The sequence below is a fragment of the Accipiter gentilis genome, chromosome 3 (assembly GCF_929443795.1).
Source record: "Accipiter gentilis chromosome 3, bAccGen1.1, whole genome shotgun sequence".
NCBI lineage: Eukaryota > Metazoa > Chordata > Aves > Accipitriformes > Accipitridae > Astur > Astur gentilis.
In genome coordinates, this window is record NC_064882.1 from 26,172,026 (window position 1) to 26,199,494 (window position 27,469).

At 37.6% G+C, this 27,469-nt stretch overlaps 1 protein-coding gene across 4 annotated transcripts in view; it reads right to left on the reverse strand.

The window, feature by feature from the left end:
• Positions 1–27,469, reverse strand: part of PCDH7 (protocadherin 7) — a 297,331-nt gene that overhangs the window by 139,501 nt on the left and 130,361 nt on the right. The window contains exon 2 of one of the 4 annotated variants that reach the window (XM_049832000.1): positions 13,604–13,712. The exons of 1 other annotated variant lie outside the window; for it this stretch is intronic. In XM_049832000.1, coding sequence (XP_049687957.1) covers positions 13,604–13,712 — 109 coding nt within the window. Of the gene's footprint in view, positions 1–13,495; positions 13,713–27,469 lie in introns of all 4 variants that reach the window. 2 more of the 4 variants (XM_049831991.1, XM_049831981.1) reach the window with 2 other exon arrangements.

Below are 27,469 nucleotides of genomic sequence, written 5' to 3' on the forward strand. Positions count from 1 at the left end.
AGTAGTGAAAGAGATGATGCAGGCAAGTCCCAGAAATCCCCCTCAGTGCTCAAGACATCAGAGATTCCGAGACCACATTATGAGGCATAACACAGGGATTCTTCGGTCTCCAAGAATATGTCAGTGTGCACAGCAAAAACATTTTAAAAGGCACTTTTGATGGGGTTTCTTCATGTTTGATTGTTCTCTCTATTCCTATTTAGAAACTACATTGTATACATTCATATGCATATATATGTGTATTTATATAATTGGACAAAGATGGGATTATTTATCAAAGAGGTAGCCAAGGCACTGGGAAAATCACAGTACAAGATGGTTCCAAGACATGTTTGTGAGAGAGAGTGATGAACAAATATGGTAAAATTTAGGAAAAAAAGTTCCTTCCTGCAGGAGAGCAGAATTGGTTGAAAATCTTAAGACAAGAAAAAAACAATTTGTTTATTCCATTCTGGTTTCCACCCCTTCTTGGCTGAAAAAAAATTAATTTATTTGCAGCTAACAGAATGCAAGCACTCCTGAGTTCCACTACTATAAAGTACTATTACTTTCCAAGAGGCAAGAGTTAGCATTTTTTAATTGTAGTAGGATTACAAAACCTCTTTATATTGGGGTGATCTGAACTTGAAGGAGTCCCTTCACTTAAGAACATTTAAAATTAGGTTAATGCAAGTGCTAGGAAATACAGGAACCAATTCTGCTTTGAAGCTTATGCCTTGTCTAGTCTCCCTCACTACTATTCTGTTTAGTAAACTATTTTAATCCATTGTTGAAATTCAATCCTAGGTGGATTTTCTATTCCCACATAAACCTAATGCTAATGGGAAGTGCCAGGTTGTGAGTAGACAGAACACTTCGTCCATGATATAAAGCCAGCCAAGAGAGCAGCACTTGGCAGCCATTGCCATTCAAAGACTAATGGACTTATCAGATCCTTTTTCCTTAGTTGTTCTTGGCTATCCTATTTCCTTAGCTAACAGTCTCAACCAGGATGCTAGTTAATGCTTTTGGGGGCACAGGCACCTCTCCAGTAGGTAATATTCTCCAAGTGCTAACTCATTTTACACAAGCCACCTAACTGCCACCTTAGAGTAATGACTTTCTATCGCTACTGACCTGGGCTTGATTCAATTCTTTTACTATTTATCTTCACAGTAATAAACAAATTTGTCTTGTCAGTACAGTTTGTTTACTCAGGCCCTTCTGAAAAAGCACCGTCTAAGAGTGAGTCGGTTACATGTGGCAGCAAAAACATCAGTACCAGATAGAGAAGAATCTCTGTGTTAAAGAATTTTTTTTTGTTTTATAACTTCCTTAAGTTCCTCAGTTAATATAGCATTTATCAAGAAACTTCAGGATAAGATCTTTATATTTTGGAAAAGTTTTTCCATTTAAAATTCATAGCATGAGCAATAGCATGTGGGACTCTACCTGGTAAAAGCTAAAGGCAGTTGTTTCCTTTTGAAGAGAAAAGCAAGAGAAAAATATTCACTTATCTGAACCTTTGGGGGCATCTTGAGTTTTTCTGTATTCTCCCCTTACTATTTGTGAGATTAGATCTGACTGTGTCTCAAGTTTCCATATCTATGCTCCTGGCAAGCGAGCTATGCCTCTAAGGAACATCCTTCGTTAGGAACAGTGCACTGTGGCAGTATAGAGCCTGTCCTCTGTATTGCCATTTATAAAATCTAGCATGTATGCCTCTCTCAGACTACTTTCCTTCATCAGGGTCTGTCCATGAGCCAGCTTCTTATGCCATTGTTATTTCCTGAAGTTTAATTCTGCAGATACAGCCACTTCCAGTATAGGGAAACTAAGGGTGGGACAAATAAATTCTACTCATACCCTTTGCACACTGTTGTTGAGTCCCTCAGATCAAAAAAGACACAAAAACATTTTGGTACAGTTTAAAATTTGATATTTTTTTTTTCCTACCACGCTTTCCCCTTCACGCTTGGTGTCACCCAGGTAGAGAATTATGGGCAGAAAAGATAATTTTACACTCTCTTCTGGAAAAAAAAAAAAAAAAGGAAAACATATGGTGTCAAAATTATTAAATCCTGTTTGTCTTTTAGGTTTCCTCAGGCCTATGCTAACTGCTAAAATGTGAGAGTTTTGGCCAGGGCATGCTAAGAGTAGAACCAAAGCCCATGCTGTTTCTTTCCTCTGCCAGCTCATTGTACTTCTGTACACCAACATGTTGGAAATGGGATCTCAGGAAGGATGTGAGTCATACATGCAGGTTCTGTATGACTTGTGAGTCATACCGTGCAGGTTCCTTGCATATTGTCAAATGGATCAATCACCATTTTTTCAGTGCTCCAGGACAGCCCAAATATTTGCTTGTATGCTTTACACGTCATTACAAAATTTCTATCATCATGCTATTACAAACTTTCAGTAAGCATAAAAACTTTTGTTACATATTTTTAAGCAGAAGATTTCATTTTAACCATCTTTGCCCACTTTTTTTCCCTAAAACCATTTTAACTGAATAATGAAACTGCACTGAATACAGCATATTAATCGTGCTGTGGGGCATTGAATCAGACATCCTCAAACACAATTAAAATTCTTAGATTGCTTGCATTTTAAAAATCAGCATATGTAATGACGTCACTCATGGTTACTCTTCTTTCAGCTGCTTAATCCCCTCATCCTGACAACCACTAGAAACCTAGAAAAAACCTGAAGTTAACCATTTTGATACTCTCTTATGTACTTGAACTGTGGCTGTATACCAGACAGCTAAACCAAGCACATTTCCAGAGCTGTGAAATCTACTAGCATATCACAATAATCCCTGTATTATTATTGTAATACATGGCAGAATATGAAAAGAATGTTAGCACAAATTATGTAATTCGGTAGCAGGGAATGGTAGCCACTGCTAATGGAATTAAACATTGAAAGATATTAATAAAATAACATACAATACATACTTAAGTTTATTTCTCAAATACTCTGTTAAAGAAAACAAAAGGATTCCTATTCTCCACTTAGAGAAGTTTCTGTTATTAGCTAACACCAATGGAAGGTGAAATTACACCAGATCTCTTTGCCTTCTCTTCGTAATAAAAGCTTGCTGTGTCAAATTCTACTGGTGTTAGTTTAACATCTCATGATGATGTAAATGTCATTGCACTGCCCCAAAAAGGAACACAGATTATCCTCTTCAAAGACAATATGAATTAATTGTGAGCAAAATAACCCTACATAAGTGAACAATCTACACTGCAGCTGAAAGAGTTTAAAGACAGTAGGACAGCAGGACACAAGTACCACACACTTTTAGGTTTCCTGAGATTTAATTTAAAAAGCCTTTCCCCTCTATGGACACTACTGGTCTTTATAGCACTGTTACGGTCTCAGAAATAGACCTTGGATCAAGAAAACAAATTTGCCATAAAATCATAGGAAAAAGAACCACTTTCATGCAAACTTGTCCTATGTCTTGTTTACATGCAATTTTAGATATGATACACTTTGATTTTACTTCCCTTGTTGATGAAATAATGCAGATTGCTTAGTAAAAGAACAAGTGTCCCTCCAGGGCTCTTTAGAGTTGATTTGTTCCTTAGATATAGCAAAAAACAGGTTAAGACAAGCAAGTTGGGAAAGCTGGTATGGGCACGTTCGTTTGGTTGCAAGAGAGCATGCAACCATCAAAATAAGTTAACTCCATCAATACTGTTCTTCCTTCGCTGTCTTTGCATTTTCCTTCTTCTATCATCCAAACAGAAATTTACACTCATGTCTTAATTTCAGTTATTTTATATGGCAGAAAGAAGCATAGATTTGAATCATGTATCAAAACCCCCCCTTTTTTATTATTATTTACTGAGAGATGTATTTGTCCTTACTATAGTTCTTAAAAGCAGTATGAAAATGGACAGCTCTTTTAAACATGAATGGATCAATCATTGATGCAAATTTTTTTCTAATAGCATGTTCCAAGTTAACTGTGATACAAGGTTTGAAATTAGTATTATTAGAATTTAATACTCCAGTATAAAGTAAAAAAAAAGAAACAAAAAATCCATAATAAAAAGCAGATTACTAAAATACATTTTCTCACATAATAAATGTTGACTTTGCTTTTGCTTTTATCTGTGCATAAAAATTGTATTGGAGCCTAAAATCCTTTTTTTGTTGTTCTTGGGGGTTTTGTTGCTATTGTTCTTTGCCTAAAACAAGACAACCTCCTCTGGAATTTTATTTTAAACTACTGTACTAATAAATTGGTATAATTTTTAAAAAATCCTTATATTTGTCTTCTTCTAGCATATACCATGATTATTTTTCTAGATATTCAACCATTTGAAATTCACATTGAATGCTATGCTGCTGCTGAGGCAAAAAAGCACATATAGGTGATACTATAGTAATATTCATAAATGCTTAAATGTCTGAATTTATATTATGCTGTCCTTGAAATCCTCTGGTTGTTAAAGAAATTGTTACTTTTCTCTGAAAAGCAATTACCTCCTACAAAATAAAACTTTCAGAACTCCAGATGTCACATATTATACTGGGGCTTCTAATTCCTTTAAATACCATTCTGTAGATTTTGGCATACTAACCTGACATTAATATTTTCTAAAATACATAAGAAATAGACACGCTTCCTTTCAATCTTTGTTTTTCAGACCTTATTTATTTCTGTTTTCCTGCATAAATTACTTGCTGTTCTTAGGTAATGAAATAGCAACAGAAAAAAGTACTTCCAGAGACAACAGCAAAAATCATTATGGGTACAAAGCAAAACATTCTCATTAGAAAATGTGTATCTGCTGGTCCCTACCAGGCTAGCAAGTTTATTTTTCCTTTGTCCAATAAAAGACTAAAGGGACACACAATCCTTTAAAAACCCTCATTAGGAAAAAGAGATATTAATAGTTGCATGCATTCTTAACAGAAACTGGACATATTTGTGTCTATAAGTCCATAAAGGTTATTAAATTCACTGTATCTGGCTCAGGGAATCTGAGTCACAAACTGTTGATGTATATAGGAGAATACTTGAAAGATTAATCAATTTATTTGCCCTGCTATATTCTTGCCTGAGCACCCTATTTTGGCCACCAGATGATCGTTGGCCTGACTCTATACACTGGCTGGGTTTCCCATTAATAGTTCTGTGGAAGCCTGGCACACAGGAATACTGCCAGGACCATGAACCTTTCCAGATTATGATTAGACTTGAAGAATTAAGATATGTAGCAACTAGATAAATAGACTTGCTGTTCTAACTCTAAATTCACACATCAGCACATAAAAAAAAAAAAAACAACAAAAAACTGCATTCAGTAAACTTCTTTGAGTTGCTTAGATAAGCTACAGGCTAAAAAAAAGGTAAAATTTCAGGTTTGGATGTTAAAAGAAATGTAAGGTTGAGTCTTTTTATCTCTTTTAAATGTTCTATGTTTTGTCACAGTGAACTTTACATTTTACAAATCTTTATTACAAATTACATTATTTTAAAAAGAAACAAAAAAGAACACTTTAAGAAGTTACGTTACTTATGCCATTGATGTATATATCAATAACTTGGGTTAATAACTATCTGTTCTGTATACTTGCGCTCCACTTTTACTCAAAGTTTTAATATAACAAGTTTAGTTAACATTTACATTTTTGTTCATGACATAGATGGGCACATGCCAGTTTAATATGCTTCTGATTTGAATTTGTTGCAGATTTTTAAAAACAAATCTTTTTGAATGTTATGATTCAACTGTGTGGCCAATTAGACATGCTCTTGTCCCTTCATTCCAAGCACACCATTTTGAAAATACAGTCAGATTTTTGTTCTGAATCAGATTCTTCTCTTAATCAGTCTTTTTTTGCATATTGGAAAATCTAGCCCAGCTTTTAAAACATCAAAGCCAAAGCATCAAACTTGTATGAGAAAGACAAAAGTAGTAAGATTATGTATTTTATGAAAGTACTATATGATAAAATATTGACATTTGCTGCAATTAATATTAAATAAATAAATAGAACGGTAGTTGGGAAGCAGCAGTAGAGAACAAACTCTATTTTTCACTGAAATGGAGAAATAACCCTATAAGGGACTTCTTCTGGATCTTCTTTATACGTGAAGATTAGAAGGGACAGAAAGATCTAATGTTGTCCAGGAAACTGAAGAAACTGTCATTAAATACAAATAGAAAACTGGGAAAATACGGTATGCTGAAAGGGATCCTCTGAACTGAGGAAAAATAAATTTCCATTGATTATCTGCATGAGATTTTTTCCAGGAAAGAGGCTGCCATGGATGCAAAGGTTCCTAAATAATCCATTCATAAACCAGATGTCTCTTCTTCCTTGACTCTGTAAATTTTGGAATGTATTTTGTCCTCTGTCTACATTCAGGACTCTGACAGTATCAAAGGGAGTTCTGCAGTCGGCATCAGTGGGAGGCAGCCTGAGCTAGCAGCTGGCACAGAGGACTTGGACAAAAGCCTAACACCACTAAGTCAATAGCAAAACCCTCATCAACTTGACTGCAAGCTGGAAGTTGTTGTTCAAATTATTACTTTTTGAGGGGTCAGCAGTGTTTGGATCAATTACCAGATGAAAGATCAATTCATAGCATGGCATTAGACATACTGCTTCACTTTCTGATGACTTAGTTCTCGACTTCTTAGTTTAGTATGTTCTTTCATACCCATCTCAGTGAATTGATTTGAAATCCATAGATGAGGCAGGTTATGTAAGTGCAACTGTCTAGCTCTCATGAGTATTTGCAGTAAGAACTGACTCACCAAGATGTGTATGTGTGTGCACACCCACATGCACATATAAACCCTTCCCTCACTGCCTCATCCTAACAGATATAACTGCAGGAATGGTTCTTTAAGAATCCAAAGTCTTTCTCCATTTTCAAATTATTGATTAAAAACTGATGGAATGTAATATGGATTTCCTATTTTAAAGGTAATAAAAGAAAGCTAAGTTTTAGTAAATGGTAGTTCAAGTTGTCTGATATCAATATGCTGCTTTTAAGAGTGGTGAACAATTATTGCTGTACGTATTTTATTTTTAAGAGCAGGATACTGTCATCAGGAGTGGAGGAAGCAATCTTGTAATACAGCTTTAAAAAAAAAGAGCCATATACTATTCCTCACTATGAAGCACACAAGGAATTGGAGCAAATACAATGGGAAAGCAACAGACAAAGAACAGCAAGAGAAATAACAATGCTATCCAGAAAATCAGAAAAATGCTGAATAATTTGTTAGCTTCCCTATCAATGTGTAGGGGTGGATTTCCAATACAGAAACATGCATTCCTTCTGTGATTCCAGCAGATCCAAGCATACGTTCTCTGAGCAGCCAAAATCCTGATCAAGCTGAAAACAATTCACAGCGATACTCAGGTATACTTCATGAACAGATAGCATACAGAAGTTGTTGGTATTTCTCTGAAAAGTCTTGGAGAATAAAAAGGTAAGGAGAGAGGACATAAACAATATACTATTCTGGCAGCTTCAATGAGAAATATTTCTGCTCACAGTTGGCCTATATTTGGTTCTTTACTTTGCATTATGCATTTGAAGTGCAATGTAAACATAGTAGATAAGATACAATAAGCCTTAGTGCAATGATATATAATGCACAACCTAAAATAATTGCTTGTCCTTCCATAGTATGTTATTAACCTAATAAAGTAAAAATATATGTAAAAATATATATCAGCACTAGGAATTTGTAACACAATCAAACTATATTTCCTTCATTTCTGCTGTAAGTATACATATATAACACTACAAAATGCAAATAAAGAACAAATACCATATAGTTTTGAAACTTGAAGTATTACTGTGCATTTAAGTTACCAAACCACATATTCTTCTGCTGAAGAAACTCACAGACATATGGGGTAAGGTCATCTAAAGGAATGTGGTAAAAGATTAAAAAGGAAAAAAAAATCAAGGAGGAAAATAGCCAATGTTCTTCCCAGCCAGGTTCATTGCCTTACATAAGACTACACTAGTACAACAGGGATCCCTGCACAGCATGTCTTCTGCCTTAGACACTGGGGTTTTTTTTTTCCTCTTATAAAATGTCTTTTTATAGGTCTTAGCAGAATACTCTATTCTCAAAACAAACTGGCTCAAGACAATCCATCACTGAGTATGTATGTGTTCCAAAACATTACCTATATATGTTGCTATGTTTACAGAATCCAGAGTTCACTGTGTGCCTAATTACAGGTTAGGATTTATCAGAAACAAGGATAAGAATTCTTATGTATATGTATTATATAGTAATTTGTGCAGCGATTTCTGGTATTTGGGGTTCATGCATGCAGGGTAACATTTAAGAAAAAGTGGATGTAGCACCACTGAAAGAAGAAACAAACCAAAAAAGGAACTATTAGCATGTAATCACTACATTGGAAACCTTTACTGACACAACCTCTCAGATGGACTACTTACATTAAAATTTTCAGGACACAGTATTAAAAGCAAAATTATTCACATGCAATTTGAGGATCTGAATTCAAGAGAACAGAACATCTGAAAATAATGGGAACTGCAAAAGTACAGTAATTCTATGGAATAAGACAATGTCTAGTTTGCAATGTTTACAACAAGGACATTTAAGTCTTCAAGAACATTAACTTGTATTATTTGCACTGCAAAAAGCTAAAGGGAAATGGATTCTGTAAACATGGATTCTGTAAAAATGGATTCTGTAAACTAATGATTCTTTTTTTCATTTTATTAACACTTTGGTCCAAAGAACAGATTAATATTCTATCTTACAAGAAAAAGTGAGAGAATGCTCTTGTATTAATTACATTTATTAATTGTCAAAATTCCTTTTACATTTTCAAGTCATCATCTCACATACCATGAACCCCTTCTCTATATTGACAGTGGAACTTTGACACTTACAGTCTAAATCTGAAACTGTCATTGAGAACATAGCATATTCTCAGACTATATGAACCGAGATAATGCACTTCTCTTCCTTGCCTTTTAGTTCTTCATGTGTCAGCCAGAGTGTAACTTATCTACTGATTTCTTTGTGGGAGTCAAGTATCTGAATCACAAAAATTCTGAGCTCCTTTTCAAGCTCTGCCCCTTACCTCCTTTGTGATTTCAGACATGTCACTTAATCTTTCTTTACTCCATTTCCCCCAGTAAAAATGGAAGCTGTAAACCATTACCCTATGTTCCTTCTTTCAGAGATAACTGCTATTCTCCAACTCTTACGTATTTAATACTGAAACATGGGTTAACTTAAAATGCTGTGCTGCAGACCAAAGATATGATCATGTAGAAATACCTGAGCTAGCTTTAACGCAGGCACCTTAGGCGTGGCTAACAGTCTAATTATGACTGCATGGAAACAAATCTCCAGGGAAGAATATATGAGCCAAAATCTACAGTACCGCAGTTTCACTGCTATAGGTACTCTAGCTAAATTAAATAAAAAATAAAACTGATTAGGCCATTACACGTATAAATAAATATTAAGTATATAGAAATCTGAAAAAAATTGAATATAATGAAATATTTCTAAGAAGGCTGCAAGAAACATAATAGACCTGACAGAACCAGGTGAATGGACATGAAACAGAACAATGAAAAGCTCTGCTTAGAGATTGTATGTGTAAATAACACAGGAATTAATATGAAAAGGCTGTATTGTCCAATCCTCAAATGTTGAGAATACATCTCCAGCTATGCCTACCTAAAATAGAAGAAATAGAAGTTCATGGAAAGAAAAAAATAACAGGTACATGATGACCAAAGAATGAAAAGCCTAGGAATATATATAGTTCAGAGGAAATATAAATTATAAGAAAATATAATAATCCACAGTATTTTACATTAAAATGGAATACTTCCATGATCTTTGTGATAATGATAAAAAGGAACAGTCACTAAAACTGTTAAATAGGAGAAAAAAGCAAATAAAAATAAAACAATTTTGATAGCCTTCAGAGGAATTTCCTGTTGAAAGGTATCCTTCAGGCCAGTAACTTGAAGAAGGTTAATGACTTGTGATAAATTAGGTTCTTTGTTACTATTAGTATTATCATCATCATCATCAATAATAATAATAATAGTAATATTTAGAAAACCATAATTTAAAGCACATGGTGACTATTAACTGATAGAGTCAGGAGGATACGTAATTCTGGAAATATCTGCCACAGAGGGATTTTTAACTTTCCTCTGAGATATGTGGTATTATGCATTGTCAAAAACAGAAGACTATGACTAAAAGACCAGGAAACTCATTTACCATGGTAATGTCTTTACCCTTGATATACAAATACGAATGTAATAAAAATGTTCTCAAGAAAATTATTGTGCAATTTACATTAAGAGAGTGCCGTTCTAACAGCAAAATTAGAGAAGAAGGCAGCACATATGAGCAGAATTTCCTTGTAAGGAAAGCTCCAAGGGCAGGGGATAAATTAACTCAGAAGTTACTTCTGGTTCTGCAGATTTTACTAATTAACAAGATCTTTGCATACTGAATTTTCACAGTCAATCTGCTAACATTTATTTTTTTCTCCCCCCCCCCCTTTTTTTTTTCCTCTTGCATCTGATACCACAGCTAATCATCAGAACAAAACTTCAATCTTCATCTGACAGCCATGTAGGCTGGTAGGTAATGTACAGCATATTCTAAGAAAACCAACCCCCTTGCCCTTTTTTTTTGTTTCCAGCATTTTATCCTGGAAAATAGAAAGAGGCCTCTTACCAGCACACAGAAAGCTAAATTTCCTATTTACTTTTACTGTGAACTCAACATTCTTACATTTGCCTTAACTATAAAAATCACTTGTTTACCTTAGTCATCTTAGCTTGCAAAAAAAATGTATCAAATGTATCAGAGGGTTTAGCATACTGTGCTGAAAATTATCATTTCAAACTTTAAAATGAAAGGAAATCCAGAGCAATTAGTTATAACGGCATTGTTTCACACCAACTGAAATTAAATGGTAAATATGTCAAGTAATAAAAATTAATAAATAAGATAGCTTCCAAAGTGCTGTTTCCATGGAAAATCTGCATGAAAATCCAGTACAAATTCTGATTAAATCCTAACCAAGCTAAACACTGCAGATTACCAAGATTCCAATAAAATGTGACAAATGAACACTTGACAGATTTCAATTCCAATTCTATTTCTGTCAGAATGATCCATTAATATTGAAGATTACTTTATCAGAAATTGAACAATACATTTGTGCTTAAAATAGTTAAAATACAAGTGGACTTAAGAATCTGATCACAGGAAACTCTCACTCAAATGTCAGATATTACATATATGGAGGAACAAAAGTACATTCCATCCTGTTCTGTCATTATTTAAAGATTAATGTTAACAAAAATTTCTGGAGGCAGAAGACATGCCACTGTTCAAATCTTGTTTTTAAAATGTGACAGCAAAATGCAAAAGTCTGTAAAGTATAATTTTCATCACAATGTCACCCACCTTTCAAAGGTCTCAGTTCAAGGTTTTATAAAGGAGAAGGAATTACTGATTGCTGATATGCAAGTCCTGCCATGCAATTTCTTTTTCATAATAATTTTGTTTTCATTCATTTATTCATTCATACTTGTCTAGCTCTATGTTTCTATCTATTCTACCTATTCTATCTATACAAAACTACTTTTAAAACTGAATCCAACAAATTTATCCTACCAGATATAAATTATTACCTTTCAAAAAAATCAAAGTAATGTCTACAATACTTTTAATTATTAGAATGCAATGCCAGTTTTCACATCAAAAACACAAAAAACTTAAATAAACTGGTTTGCTTTAACTTTTGACACTGCTCAAGCACTTTTTATTTTCAATTACACTTCAGTAAGTGTGATGATTTTCACTGACTACCAAATATATTAAAAATTATATTCAGATGTGACTCTACAGTTTTCCCAATATGGTTTAGGCATACTCCATGCTAGCATACTTTCTGAACTCAGAATTTAATGTCTAGCAATCTACTGCACTGCTACATGTCCAAGGGTATTAACAAATTGTTTAGTTTTATTATCTTAACCACAAAATCTCATTACAAAACAGACAAAATAATCATCCCAATTTAGGTACAAAGTCTAGAAACTTTTTTCTGACATTTTTCTAGTAATACCAGTATCACTTTCTCCCCTACCACACACCCAGAAAAAGAGATATATTCATGTTAACAACCAAGGAGAATATATAGACACACACTTATGTACATACATAACCTAACATATCTTCTTTTTAGATGGATGACACCATCTTCCTTTTTGGTGAATTAGTCATTTGCTGTTGGGTTGTACATTGTAAGCATATGTAGACTGCTGTAGCCATTCTTCAGTCATACATACTAGATTTGGCAATATCTTACCATGGAGAATAATATCTTTTTATTGGGTCAACATGTCTATCTCAGGAAAGACAAAAAACAAGGAACAATTACCCAGTGCTGTAATCTCTGAAAAACTAAAACATGCACTTAGCCAAACTAATTCATTCATTCTATAACAGACAATATACCACCCTTCTTGCATACACCCACCAATTCCAATTGGATTAGCAAACCCATTATTTCATTGTTTATCAAAAAATCTATATACTTTGACATACAATAATTTATTTTATTGTTTATGGGCAAATGGAAAGACAAAGAAGTCAGTGTCTGACTTCATAAAATTTTAGATGAAGGCCAATAAGTGGAGAACAGTAGAACATTCAGGGTTTATGAAATACATTTCAAATTGAAAAGTTTTTTTAAAATTCTAAGTAGTTTTAGATAGAAAGGAAAACAAAACCTGAGATTTAAATTACCTTTATTTTGTAATATCTGGAGAGTTACTATAGAATAAGTAAGGATTCAGCATTTTCCCCTTCTACATAAATAGACCCTAAGTTTAAATGAGATGTTCTAACAGTATTATACAGAATAAAGTGTGAACAAAAGGAAAATAATGTTATTCTTTTCTTAATAATGAAGAATGGACTTGACACTCAGTATTATTTTGAAAACAGTCTATATAACATTTTTGGGGAAAAGGGAATTCTCTAGAGTGGGGTTTTTAAATCCTATTTTCTTTTGCTGATGCTGTACATATTACATTCTGGGAAATTTCCTAAGTAGTTGTTGAACCAAAAATGGAAGGAAAAGAGAATACATGTCCTTTGTGGTCTTTTATCTAAAATGAAAAGTATGGAATTTAATTCAATTACCATCTCCCCAGCTCTCTACTGGTATTTTTCTCAAAGTTTTAACTGCTTCTGCAGTATAGTTTTTAAGTTATGTAAAGAAAAGAAGGTGTTGGTTTTATTACTAGTGTTGTTATGTTCCATTATTTTGTATATCTGCATTTTAACAAACTTTAAAATAAAATAATTTCAATTTTAGCTATTTAATATATTTATTTATGTTTTGGGACTGACCTTTCAAAAGTGTACTTAGTATCACTTGCTAGTGAGATTATGTGTGTGAATGTCGTGTTTGCCCCTACCATTTTCCATATGCTCTGCCTCACCAACACTGCCATCCGGCGTAGTCCTTTCGTAGTTGTCCTCTGGGAGTGGAAGGGCACCCAGTCTTGGCCCTGATGAACTCTTACTGCTTGGTGTTTCTGACTCCTCCAGACCGCTGTCATAGCAACTCTGCAATGACCCTTGATGTGGGTCCTGAGGCTGACTCACAACAGAAAACGTCACTCTACGAAATGGCTGCAAGAGAAAAGATTCTGAATGTCACTTAAAAGTTCAGCCTTTGAACAACTGATTCTCAAAACATGACTTAAGCAAACTAATATTTTAACATTTACCAATTAAACAATTTTGTCTAAATTAAAGCAAAGAGCAAGTACAGTCCTTAAAAGGTCACTGGACAGAGTATCTGTGGATTTTTACTGTGATATATGGTCCAGAACCTTCCCACAGTTTTGCACAGCCTCCTTTTGAATGGCTGCATGAGCTAAGAAAACTGTCTTATAATTATTTATAAATTCTGCACAGTTCCTCTTTTACTCAACAGTAATAATTTGAATGGAGTTTGTATCAGACTGCATAAAGGTACTTGACAGTGTGTGCGTGTGTATGTGTAAGACTGTGTGGGTGGGTATAAATGCTCACCTGTAAACTCTATTGTGGGTATTAACAACATAGCAGCACACCCATAAGCCTTTTTTAAAATCACTTCCTGTGGTTTTGAAAGCTAGTTGACAGGAGAAAGGAGAAAGAAAAGGGGAGGAAAAAAAAAAAGGGTTCGGTTTCTTAGCTCCTTTGCCATAAAATTCAGTGCCTGGAGACAGGGTGTGTTGCCAGCTGACTTAATAAAGCCTTTAAAGTACTGCACGCACAGCTGACACCACATGTTTCCACTGGGACTGTACAAACATAGATTGTTAGAGATTTGTATTCATTCAAAATGACAGATATTACTGTTGCTTGGGAAGCCTACACGCTGAACCCTGGCACCAGCAGCATCCCAGGAAGTGGGAGAGTCGATCCTTCACATTTCAGAGAACACTGAGGGCAGGTGGGATGTTCAGTTAAGAAGCGAGGGGATTCTCCTGTGATTTGAACTACACTCCAGCAGTAATGATACATTTCAAATAATTTAATGATACATTTGAAATAACTTACTGTTTGCAAGGCTAGAAAACCCCAGGGAAATATCTGATGTTCTAGAAAGCACCTTCTAAACCAAACACCAATAGATCTATTTTATAAGACACTATGCAGACTTTCCTATGTTTAAAACGTGAGGTCTGAGAGTGCTTCCCACCTTTGGATTCAGATGTGTTTCAAGTCCTATGTTAGAATGAGACACAGGCGTACATCACCCCCACTGGCACCTCTGGTCACTATAGGGTGGAAACATGTATGTAGGCCAGAAGGGAGGAAACAGCAACTACAACCACTTACGCAAGCCCTGAAGAATAGAAGTCCACATTAGGTTTACAAGTAGAGGGGTAGGTGGAGTTTCAGTTAGAATTTTTACAATTTTTTTTGAGGATACAAAGTTTTGAAGATATAAAAAGATATTCAGTGCTGATGATAAATAGGTTGGACTACAAATATAACACTAAGTCTTCCTGGCACAAGTAGATCAAAAGTTTATAAATGTGGGTGTTGCTAGAAATATGAGAAAATTCTAAGGGAAGAGTCATGGTATTCTCACGGTGAGGTTTTGACCTTTTAATGTTTCCTTCTATTCTTCAGCTGCAAAGTGCTTTTATACCAAGTTAATTTAGAGCTCTGTATCATATCAAATGCAAGGAGACTAGAGGAGCAAGACAAAAGAGTGAAGAGCACAAATGCTGCACATTAAAAGAACACATTAAAATAGTTTAGTGTGGCTGCTCCTTTCGCTAATGTGGAAACAGAAAGCATACAGGAGTATTAGAACTGCTATGTTAAGACCCTATATCTACAATATACAATTTTAGTATATTTTCCCCATAGATGCTCAGTAAGATCTTTCCCTTCCAGGAGTATTCAGAAGGAATCCCTTTGTTTTACTGCACAGGAATTCTAAAAGCTCTCCTACTGGTTCTGAATTATGCAGGAAGTATAAAGCCCTTTTGCAATAGTCTGTCCTGCAAAATGTCTGTGTCATTTGTATTGTATTTTCATATTACAGTAATAGCTTGTGTATTGTGTTATTGGCAATTTACACATACATTAATTCCCTCAGAGAAGTAACTGAATAAATGTAAGGAAAGGTAAAGTGTCTTTATCTAAGCTATGGATTTAGATGTGAACAACCAATTTTCTTTTGTCCTTTTTTTTTTTTTTTTTTTTTAAACCTATGGAAGTAGTGATTTCCCTTCATGTGCTTTCCACAGAAGGACTTCTAAGTATATAAAAAGTTATCAAACAAAGACAATATTTCATATCTTGTAAACAGGCTCTGTTGTTTCTTTCTAATATGACTATTTTGAAATCACTTAAGAATACTTGCAAATAGACATTAAGGTTTCACTAGTCCAGTAAAGTTTATTGTTCTCATTACACTGACCAAACTCACAGGATCTTTCCACTGTCTTGACATTGAAGTTACATTTATTTCTTCATATTATTACCATGTCAGGTGACTAGCTGCCATTCCTGCATACATTAGAAATGAGATATTTTAGTTTGGAAAATATGGATTCCCGATTTAATAAGTATGCCAAAGTTGCCAGTACAATATAAACTGTACTTCTGCTATTATTCAGGAAACAGCTCAGGGAAGTGCCTAAGGACATAAGAAAATAATTTCACTCACACTTAACTCATTGGTGCAATGCCCAGATGGATCCTAAGATCAAGTTTTGCCTCCTATAAGTAGTACCATTGACAGAAGTTTCTAGAGTGCCTGTCTGTCTTTACTGAAGAGCTTGTACTCTAGATGCATGAGTTATCCCATCACAGCTCAGTAATTTGGACAATGTCATATTTCAGAGGCCACACACAAAGCTACAGTTCCTCCTGCTTGATTCCCAGGCTGCGTACATTGCTGTACATATGACAACCTTGAGGTGGACCCTGTTTCACTCTGTTTTATTATTCTGGAGGTATCTCTTGTACCTGCCACCTTGACCCTTTGCTGTCCACTCCTGCCCACCACTTCCTTAATTGACTGTGCATTGTAATTTCTCTCCATGGCCATTCCTAGTTTAAAGTTCTCCTCACCAGGATGCCCAGACTGGTGGCAAAGATTTTGTTGCCAGCTTTGTCAGGTCGAGCCTGTCTCTCCCCAGATGTCCTCAATCCTCCAAAAGGGGGTCCATTGGTCTAAAAGCAAAATCCCTGTCCCACAGAACCTACCTGCTCCTTCCCAAGCCTTTCACTGTTAGGACTGCGGAGACACAATGAAGTCCCACGTGCCCTTCACCCCCTCTCCTTAAAGCTGTGTAATCACCCTTGATACAGTCAACATCCTCATAGTGCCACTGGTGCCCATGGATGAGGAGCAGCAGATACAGGGGCTTATATCAGGGATGTCACTGAGAGACTACCAAGTCTTGTACAGTCCACCAACTATTATCTGTTGCTGTTTCATGTGGGCACCAGTGATACAGCCAGGAGCAGTCTGAGGAGTATCAAGGATTACAGAGCTCTGGGAGCAGTGGTAAGGGACTCTGGAGCTGAGGTAGTTTTTTCCTCAATTGTCCTGGTCAAAGGGAAGGTGTTTGAAAGGACCAGTTCAATCCAGTAAATCAAAAAATGGTTACAGGACTGGTGCCACAGCCAGGGGCTCGGGTGTTTAGACCATAGGACTCATTTTGAGAAACCTGGTCTACTGGGGGCTGATGGGGTCTGTCTGTCAAACAAGGGGAAGAGCATCCTTGGTCATAGGCTTGCCCAGGTGGTGAAGAGGGCTTTGAAGTTGCTGGGGGAGGGGAACCTCAATCCATCCCACCCCTACCAGCTGGATGCCAGTGCCAGCAATAGATGCTGGAGAGGGATCACAGGTCAGCAGGAGAGCACCTGAACAGCAGCATCAAGGAATTCCAGCCACTCCAGCCAGTAAGTCAGCTTCATTGGGGGCCCAACGTAAATGCCTTTATGTAAATGCACGCTGCATAAATAAGAGGAGTGTGAGATGCACATATACTTGTAGGGCTATGATCTCACTGGCATCACGGAGACATGGTGGGATGGCTCCTATGACTGGAGTCTTGGAATGGAAGGATACAAGCTCTTTAGAAAGGACAGGTAGGGGACACAAGGAGGGTATGTCACCCTCTATGTCAATGACCAGCTAGAGTGCATGGAGCGCCGCCTGGGGATGAATGAGGAGCCGACCAAGGGTCAGGATTAAAGGGACATAAGGGACAAGTGACATTATAGTGGGGGTCTGCTACAGGCCACCTGACCAGGAAGAGCAAGTGGATGAGGCCCTCTATAGACAGGTAGGAGCAGCCTCACATTCACAATCCCTGGTTCTCATGGGGGACTTCAACCACCCCTGTATCTGCTGGAAGAACAACACAGCAGGGCATAAGAATTCCAGGCGGTTCCTGGAATGCGTTGATGAGAACTTCCTTCTCCAAGTGATAGAGAAGCCAATGAGGAGAGGTGCTGTGCTGGACGTTGTTCTCACCAAAAAGGAGGGTCTGGTCGGGAATGTGAAGCTCAAGGGCAGCTTTGGCTGCACTGACCATGACATGGTCGAGTTCAAGATCCTTAGGACAGTGAGGAGGTGTCATGGTTTCATCTGGGGTAGAGTTAATTGTCTTCCTAGTAGCTGGTACAGTGCTGCTTTTGAGTTAGGTATGAGAAGAACGTTGATAACACACCGATGTTTTCAGTTGTTGCTAAGTAATGTTTAACCAAACAAGGATTTTTCAGCTTCTCATGCCCAGACAGCAAGAAGGCTGGAGGGGCACAAGAATTTGGGAGGGGACACAGCCAGGGTAGCTGACCCAAACTGGCCAACGGGGTATTCCATACCGTGTGACGTCACATCTAGTATAGGAACTGGGGGGAGTGGGGCTGGGGGGGATCACTGCTCAGGGACGAAGTGGGCATCGGTCAGCTGGTGGTGAGCAATTGCATTGTGCATCACTTACATATCCGAATCCTTTTATTATTACTATTGTAATTTTATTAGTGTTACCATTATCATTATTAGTTTCCTCTTTTCTGTTCTATTAAACTGTTCTTATCTCAATCTCCAAGTTTTACTTTTTTTTCCCAATTCCTTCCCCCATCCCACTGGGCAGGGGGGGAAGTGAGTGAGTGGCTGCATGGTACTTAATTGCTGGCTGGTGTTAAACCACAACAGGAGGGCACACAGCAAGCTCGCTACCCTGAACTTCAGGAGAGCAGACTTTGGCCTCTTCAGGGATCTGCTTGGTAAAGTACCATGGAATACAGCCCTGGAGGGAAGAGAGGCCCAGGAAAGCTGGTTAATATGCAAGGACCACCTCCTCCCAGCTCAGGAGCAATGCATCCCAACAAAGAGGAAGTCAGGCAAAAACACCAGGAGGCCTGCAGGGATGAACAAGGAGCTCCTGGACAAACACAGATGGAAGAAGCCCACAGACGGTGGAAGCAAGGACAGGTAGCCTGGGAAGAATACAGAGAAATTGTGTGAGCAGCCAGGCATCGGGTTAGGAAAGCTAAAGCCCTGATAGAATTAAATCTGACCAGGGATGTCAAGGGCAACAAGAAAAGCTTCTATAGGTATGTTGGTGATAAAAGAAAGACTAGGGAAAATGTGGGCCCTCTCTAGAAGGAAACAGGAGAGCTGGTTACCTGGGACATGGAAAAGGCTGAGATACTCAACTTCTTTGCCTCAGTCTTCATGACAAGTGCTCCAGCCACACGGCCAAGTGGCAGAAGACAAAGGCAGGAGCTGGGAGAATGAAGAACCACCCACTGTAGAAGATCACGTTTGAGACCATCTAAGGAACCCGAAGGTGCACAAGTCCATGGGTCCTGATGAGATGCATCCACAGGTCCTGAGGGAACTGGTGGATGAAGTGGCTAAGCCACTGCCCATCGTATTTGAGAAGTCACGGCAGTCCAGGGAAGTTCCCATTGAGTTGAAAAGGTGAAACATAACCCCCATTTTTAAAAAGGGAAAAAGAGGAAGACCTGGCGAACTACAGGCTCATCAGTCTCACCTCTGTGCCCGGCAAGATCATGGAGCAGATCCTACTGGAAACCATGCTAAGGCACATGGAAAATAAGGAGGTGATTGGCTTCACTAAGGGCAAATCCTGCCTGACAAATTTGGTGGCCTTCTACGGTAGGGTTACAGCATTGGTGGACAAGGGAAGGGCAACTGACGTCATCTACCTGGACTTCTGCAAAGCATTTGACACTGTCCTGCATGACATCCTTGTCTCTAAATTGGAGAGACATGGATTTGATGGATGGACCACTCGGGGGATAAGGAATTGGCTGGATGGTCACACTCAAAGGGTTGCAGTCAACAGCTAGATGTCTGAGTGGAGACCAGTGATGAGTGACATTCCTCAGGGGTCAGTATTGGGACTAGCACTGTTTAACACCTTTGCTGATGACATGGGCAGTGCGATTGACTGCACCCTCAGCAAGCTTGCTGACAACATCAAGCAGCGTGGTGTGGTTGACATGCTGGAGGGAAGGGATGTCATCCACAGAGACCTTGACAGGCTTGAGAGGTGGGCCCGTGCAGACCTCATGAAGTTCAACAAGGCCAAGTGGAAGGTCCTGCACATGGCTCAGGGCAATCCCAAGCACAAATACAGGCTGGGTGGAGAACGGATTGAGAGCAACCCTGTGGAGAAGGACTTGGGGGTATTGGTTGACAAGAAGCTCAATGTGACCCAGCAATGCGCACTCACAGCCCAGAAGGCCAACTGTACCCTGGGCTGCATCAAAATAAATGTGACCAGCAGGTCAAGGGAGGCGATTCTGTCCCTCTACTCCACCCTCGTGAGACCCTACCTGGCGTACTGTGTGTAGCTCTGGGGCCACAACATAAGAAAGACATGGACCTGTTGAAGCAAGTCCAGAGGAGGGCCATGAATATGATCAGAGGGCTGGAGCACCTCTCCTATGAAGTCAGGCTGAGAGAGTTGGGGTTGTTCAGCCTGGAGAAGAGAAGGCTCCAAGAGAACTTATAGAGGCCTTCCAGTACCTAAAGGGGGCTGTCGTGGTTTCAGTCCAGCCGTAACAAAGGACCACGCAGCCACTCGCTCACTCCTCCGCCCCCTCTGCTGGGATGGGGAGGAGACGGAGGAGAGAAAAGAAAAAGAAACTGGAACCTCGAGGGTTGAGATAAAGGCAGTTTACTGGGACAAACACAAAGAGATTACAACAACAACAACGGTACTAATGAAAAAGTATACAAAAAGAGTGACGCACAGTGCAACTGCTCACCACCCGGGACCCGACGCTCCGCCACTTCCCCCACCGAAAACAGAGACCACCCCCCGGCCCGCTCCCCATTTATATACTGAGCATGATGGCACATGGTATGGAATAGCTCCTTGGCTAGTCCAGGTCAGCTGCCCCTGCTATGCCCCCACCTCCCAGGTTCCTGTAAAAATTAACTCTATCCCAGCTGAACCCAGGACAGGGGCCTACAAGAAAGCTGGAGAGGGACTTCCTAAATGGACATGTAGTGATTGGACAATGGCTTTAAACTGAAAAAGGGTACATTTAGATTAGATGTAAGGAGGAAGTTCATTACTGTGAGGGTGGTGAAGCACTGGAACAGGTTGCCCAGAGAAGTTGTGGATGCCCCATCCCTGGCAGTGTTCAAGGCCAGGTTGGATGGGGCTTTGAGCAACCTGGTCTAGTGGAAGGTGCCCCTGCCCATAGCAGGGGGGCTGGAACTTGATGATCTTTAAGGCTTCCAACCCAAACAATTCTTTGATTCTATGATTCTAATACTCCACCAAGTGAATAAGCCTCAGGAGTCTCTGCAAAGCATCCTGCATCTGAGCACGTGACACATTGCAAACTTCCCTAAACAGCAGGTCAGGTGAGCACATGGGGCCTCCACCCCCCTTAGAATAGGGTCTCTCGCTCTGATAGTTCCTCAGGCAGACTTTCTACCCTAATGTCTGCTACCAGGTCACTGACCCTATTCTGCAGTTGCAAATCTTTGTGTGGAAGAGTTGTCTGCCCCGTGTTGCAAGACATCACATGCCTACAGTCTCCCCTACCTTGGTAGTCTTTCCAGTGAGCACACCCTCTGGTTGTTCCTCCTGCTGTGCAGTCAGGGGTTCAAGCTGCATGGGTGGTATATGGGTATATGTATCGGTAAATGTATGGATATATATAGTGTACTAGTATGCTAAATAATATTTAGTGAAAATAAATATACAGGCTTGGAATAGAAGAAATCTGCTTTCAGTTAAAATAGCTGGGTGTGTAAGGAATGTCCATATACTAGTTCTTGATGGGAAATTGTATTTTGGTTTAAAGTAAGATCTAGTGTAAGTCATACAGCTTATCTTTGAAATTATACGGTACAATGTATTGTTGTGGAATCACACAGAGAAGCAAGAGTGATTTGTACGTTCTCATATTAAGTATTTAAGCATACTAGTAAGCATACTTAGTATGTACTAGTAAGTACATACATAACATATAAATTTCAGGAAAAAAACAGAAAAAATTTTACATGGTATAAACAGGTGGGAGACCATCAATTTCTATGGAGCTTAGTGAAGTTCCATTTTAAGAAGTTGCCTATTGCTGAATACTGATGATATCTAATGGATATATTAAAATGGCTCTTAAACTTCCACTGAAGGATTTCTCTTGACTAGAGATCAAGATTGTCACATCATAACTAATCTTATTGACCTCACAAAAACTAACTTTATAAATCCTTGTTTAGATCAGTACTTAAGCTGCGAACTCTTTGATGGACCAAAACTTCATGAAATGAGATCATGTATTCTGTAACTTTATGTCAATTACTACTAAGTTCTGGACTAATGATGCAAACTTTGTGATTCTCCCAGAATTTGGATTTACTTAGACCCTGTCCCATCGGCTATTCCTGAATATCATAATATCTCTCAAGGAAGGAATTAGCTGCTAGAGATACTGTGACAAGCTGAGAAAACATGCAAATTAAGGAAGCAATTCCCACTATTTCCCACAGACTGCTATATTTGTCTGTTATCAAAGCTTCCAGGGAAACATTAAAATCTACATTTGAAAGGCCCTATCGACCTAATAGTCATATGATAAACTGATAACTCTCAGACTCCCAAGGAACCACAGGCCACAGCTTAGCAACCACTTTTTAAAAGATGCTGAGGACCTCTGAGTACAGATTGCCTGTGAAGTAGTAAAAGCAATACCCTGTAACTCCAAGCTAAGCTCAATGGAATCTACCCTTAAAATATGAAGGCCCTGCCCTTTATTCAGGTTTATCCTTGGAAAAACACACCTGCAGCTCTGAACGCAGATAACTGGAGAGTATGACACTTAGAGGCACCCAGAGACCCCATAGAATTCAAGGGTGTAATGCAAAGCTTATAGTTCATGGTTAACACATACCTACACGTTGGTCCTGCTTGCAAAGTATTCTAAAGACCACTTTGGGATAATCTCTTTGAAAATTCTCATTAGAGATTTAATCTGAAGAGACAAATATTAATACCCCCTCCCCAGAGCTTTGCTTAAAGGTTTTTAAGGTTTTATTCAATGATTGTGATGAATCAATTCCACCTAGTTTTCCAGATATAATCACCTGCCTGGGGTCACTTTGTGGCAAAGACATGCTGCACCATAAACACTTTGCATCATCTACAGTTATTACAAACACAGAGTGATGCAACTTAAAATGGGAATTAAAAGAAATTATTGAGTATTTAAAACTTTCTGTTCCCTTTTCCATTGATTTTCTGGAAATTGGTCCCAACTAGATCACGAGCATAGAACACCTGGTTATCACATCTGCAGTTACTGCAGGAATGGTAGTAATGTTATTTAAAATAAGTTTTGGAAAGAACTATCAAAGATTTAGGACAATCCTGGTCCTCTTCCCATATTCTTTTAAGGACACACATCTTACCTAGATGGCATATAGAGAATAATACCTGTGACAAATGCAAAGTTGGGCTGTTTTATAGCCAGGGTTGAAAATCCCTAAGAATATCATTATTTATGCTCTAAACTAAAAGAAATTTGATGTGCCTTTACTAAGACATTAATAATGAGTTTTTAAACAGATCCAGATGTTCATCTTGCTTTTTTTCTAAAGTGCTGTACCGAGTAAGAATTACCTGACACAAAACTAACACACGTAGTATTCAGTCCAGTAGAGCCAATTCAGCCCATTCCACAGAATATCAATGAGTATGATATCATGCTGACAAAATCCTTTTTGAAAGAATTATGTGCATGTTAATTGTTATTCTGCAGCATTTATTACACTTCTACTTCCAGAACAAACGTCAGAATTCTGACCTCTATGTTGCATTACTTCTGAGAACCAGATCTTCTCAGGCAAATGTATTGCAAATTTTGAATGCATTATGCCTCGTGGAATAACATGGCCTGTGCTTTTCTGATAAAAAGACATAGACCTTGATCATAAAATATGTTTGTTATCTGCATAGTTAAGGAACACTGTCCAATTAATTCAATTAATTTAATGGATTTTAAGAACAGAAAAAGTTGGATAACCACACTGTGGTTTACTGTCTTCTTTCCAACATGTCATCTTTTCTGATACATAAACCACCATGTACTTTAGACAGTATAATCTGGATAAATATAGCAATAGTCAACAGAACTATCAGTCACAAAAGATACTGAGTTTTTATATACTTTGAAAATTAAGGCTAGACTAATTATGGCAGCTATTTTTTACACCCAAAAAACTATGACATCTTAGAGATAAAGTTGATGAAAACACAGAAGTAAGGGATTGCTACAAAATGCCTCTGAAAAAAACCTGTATATGTTTATGCATATTTTTGTTTACATGACTCATAGGAGTCCTTTACTTGCTACTAACAAGAACATTTAAGTTAAAAGAGATTTAATCCCTATCAAGAAAGTTATGAGCACTAGAATGTTGATACATAATAAATGTTATTTATGCATTAGTTGCTATGAATGCAGAAAACCCCTCCATAAACAAGAACTTTCTTCATGTATTCTAATCTTCATTTAGATCCTAATCTGTAAAACATTTGAGGTTTCAAAGAAAACCGAATATTAATGAGACAAGCAAGAAGGAAGGAGGATGAATACCAGGATTAATATTTCTAAAAAGTTATTGGTAAAAAGCTGGTTATCTCATACATTTATTGAAGTGCCAAAAATAAGGATATAAGATGCACTTTAACAAGGAGAAACAGACTATATCCTTAATTTTATTTTTCCATTGATAAAATTACATCAGTAACATTTCACAGAAAAATGGACATGAGAAATTTCCAAGTGCTGACAAAATAAGGCACATATCATGAGGGGAGAGGAGAGGGTTATGTTTAGCTTTATTGATTTTCAGTGCACAACATTAATACAGCTCCATCTGCCTGCACTGCGAATCAACATGGTAGAGCTGCTTTTACCCAAATAAGCCCATTAGCTGTTCAGTTTGTCCTTCCCAGCAAAACAGCAATCCTAAGCCTTTACTAGTCCTTTAGTAGGTATAGTCCTTGCTGGATTCACATTTCATAAGAATCCAATAGATCTGATAATTTCCTCCCTCTGAAAACTGATATAATATTTTCTGATAACAGCATTTGGAATTATTCCTAATTATATCTGATCATGGAGATGATCAGATCACAGAGAAAAGATACACTTTTGCATTATACCCCAAAGATAAATCACCATTTCTTGTTTCAACTGTATTTCATAAACCAGATATTTTCTTTTACCCTCACCAGCAGAACAAAAGTCACTGCAATGCCAAATACATACACTTCTTGCAGTCTGTACTAATCGAGGCCTATTAACTTATTCTATGGTACAGTGTTTATCTTCGTCTGTATTAATTTACTCTTTCCTATACAAGCTAGAAAGTAAAATCATATTAAACTTTCAATTCATGAAGAACCCTAATTTCAGAGCTTGGCATTAGGGACTTGGTGGATAGACTTGGTGAAAAGCAGTATATCCATATAGCTGCATGAGGCCTAATCATGACACTTTCTTGCCATTATGAGAGGGATTTTCCTTTCATTTCCTAAAATTTCTAGTTTTGCATTGTATTTACCAATACTACACATTGTTGATGGATTATATTCTTTCATGGTTTCTGTATAGCAATTGCTATCAACTCTGTAAATACTGTTGGTTCAAATCCTGGTGCATTTGGACTATAATGGTGGGGTGGAAGTGTGAATCCTTTTTACTTTTGATTGAGAGCTAGGGTTGCAACCATCAACCCTTTCTCAGCCTGTTACCTCACAATTGATTCTGGATACAAAGTGGATGCACTAGAGCTTAATGAGGAAGAGTTGGCAATTTTCTCTCTTAATTACTTAGCACTTGGATAAGAATAGTAAGATTCTATCAGGCCTTCTTGCTGTCACACCACCTACATCTCAAAAGAATCAGGATTTTGAAAACATTTTAAACAACTGTAAAAAGCAATCCAAGAAGCAACTTATTAGCCCAAACTGAGTATTAAGCTAAAGTAAGCTATATTGGTTTAAGTATTTCTACTAACTCATTCAGCATTAGCTTGGGCACTCCCCATAACCCTGGAAGATCAGAAACTAAAGTTCTTATTTTCCCCCAACTCTCAAATCAATGACATCCCACTTTATCGACATGTGATATCTTGGGTTATTCACTAGGATTTAAGTTGGCCAAAAAGCCAACTCTGGAGATCACCTAGTCCAACACCCCTGCTTGAAGCAGGGTCACCTAGAGCACTTTGCCCAGGGCTGTAGTCAGTCAAGCTTTTAATATCTTCAAGCCTGGAGACTCCACAGCCTCCCTGAGCAACCTGTTCCACTGTTCTGCCACTCTCATAGTAAAGAAGGTTTTTCTTATGTTTGAATGGAATTTCTGTATTTCAGTTTGTGCCAAAGCATAGAAAGTACCGGTGATGAGTCAAACCTAAATAATATTATAATTCCTGTTAGCTCAGAAAGTCAATCAATGTCAAGCTGCTTGTAAGACTAACACAGCATCTCTGAGATATGTATAGGGTAGATCTGAAAAATAGGCAGAAGAGATACATGAACTCATCACATAAATTCAAAGTGTTTCTTTAGCACTTGAATTTTGATAAAACATGTCATTATCCTTTTCTTTCTATTCATTCTTAATTGCTGGAAGCTTGTTGGAAGACAAACAAAATATTAATGAACAATTGCTATTCTGCATGAATAGTTTCAACCCACACAACTCTTTCCCCTATTCAAATCACATATTTCTACTGTTCTAAATTTCTATCATTGTGGGTAATAGAAAATTGGCAGGAAATTAAATTAAAGAGGCATTATTTTTCAATGAGAAGACTGAAACAGCTGAGAAGTATTACTACAGGAGAGGAAAAGAGGAGAAACACACTGATAAGAATAATCAACTTTTTCTTTTAAATTTAGCAAAAAGTAGTAACAACTGCAATTTTAAACAGGAGTTGAATAAAATAAAAAATATTCTGATATTACAGCTCTGTAGCAGGCACCACCTGTGATAAGTGTGTTTGGCTCAGCTATCAGGTAAGAATTCTACACACAAGAGAAAGACTCCATCATTATTGCCATTTATTTTCATAGCATTTTTATTAATTTTAGTTGCAGTAGTAAGCTCCTGGTCATGAACCAGAAGTGTATTTTGTTTGTTCTGTATGAATACGAAACACAATTCCACTAATATCTATTTGCTTAAGCCCAAGGCGACATGTTAAGATTTGATATTCAAGGATAATATTTCATAATGCATTTTACATGATGAGCATCTTTACTGTAACATTCAAACATACATTTTTCCTTTTAAGTTCAGTGCTTTTCTCAAATATCCTCTCCTGCTTGTTACCCAAATTTGCCTTTCTGAATCACAAT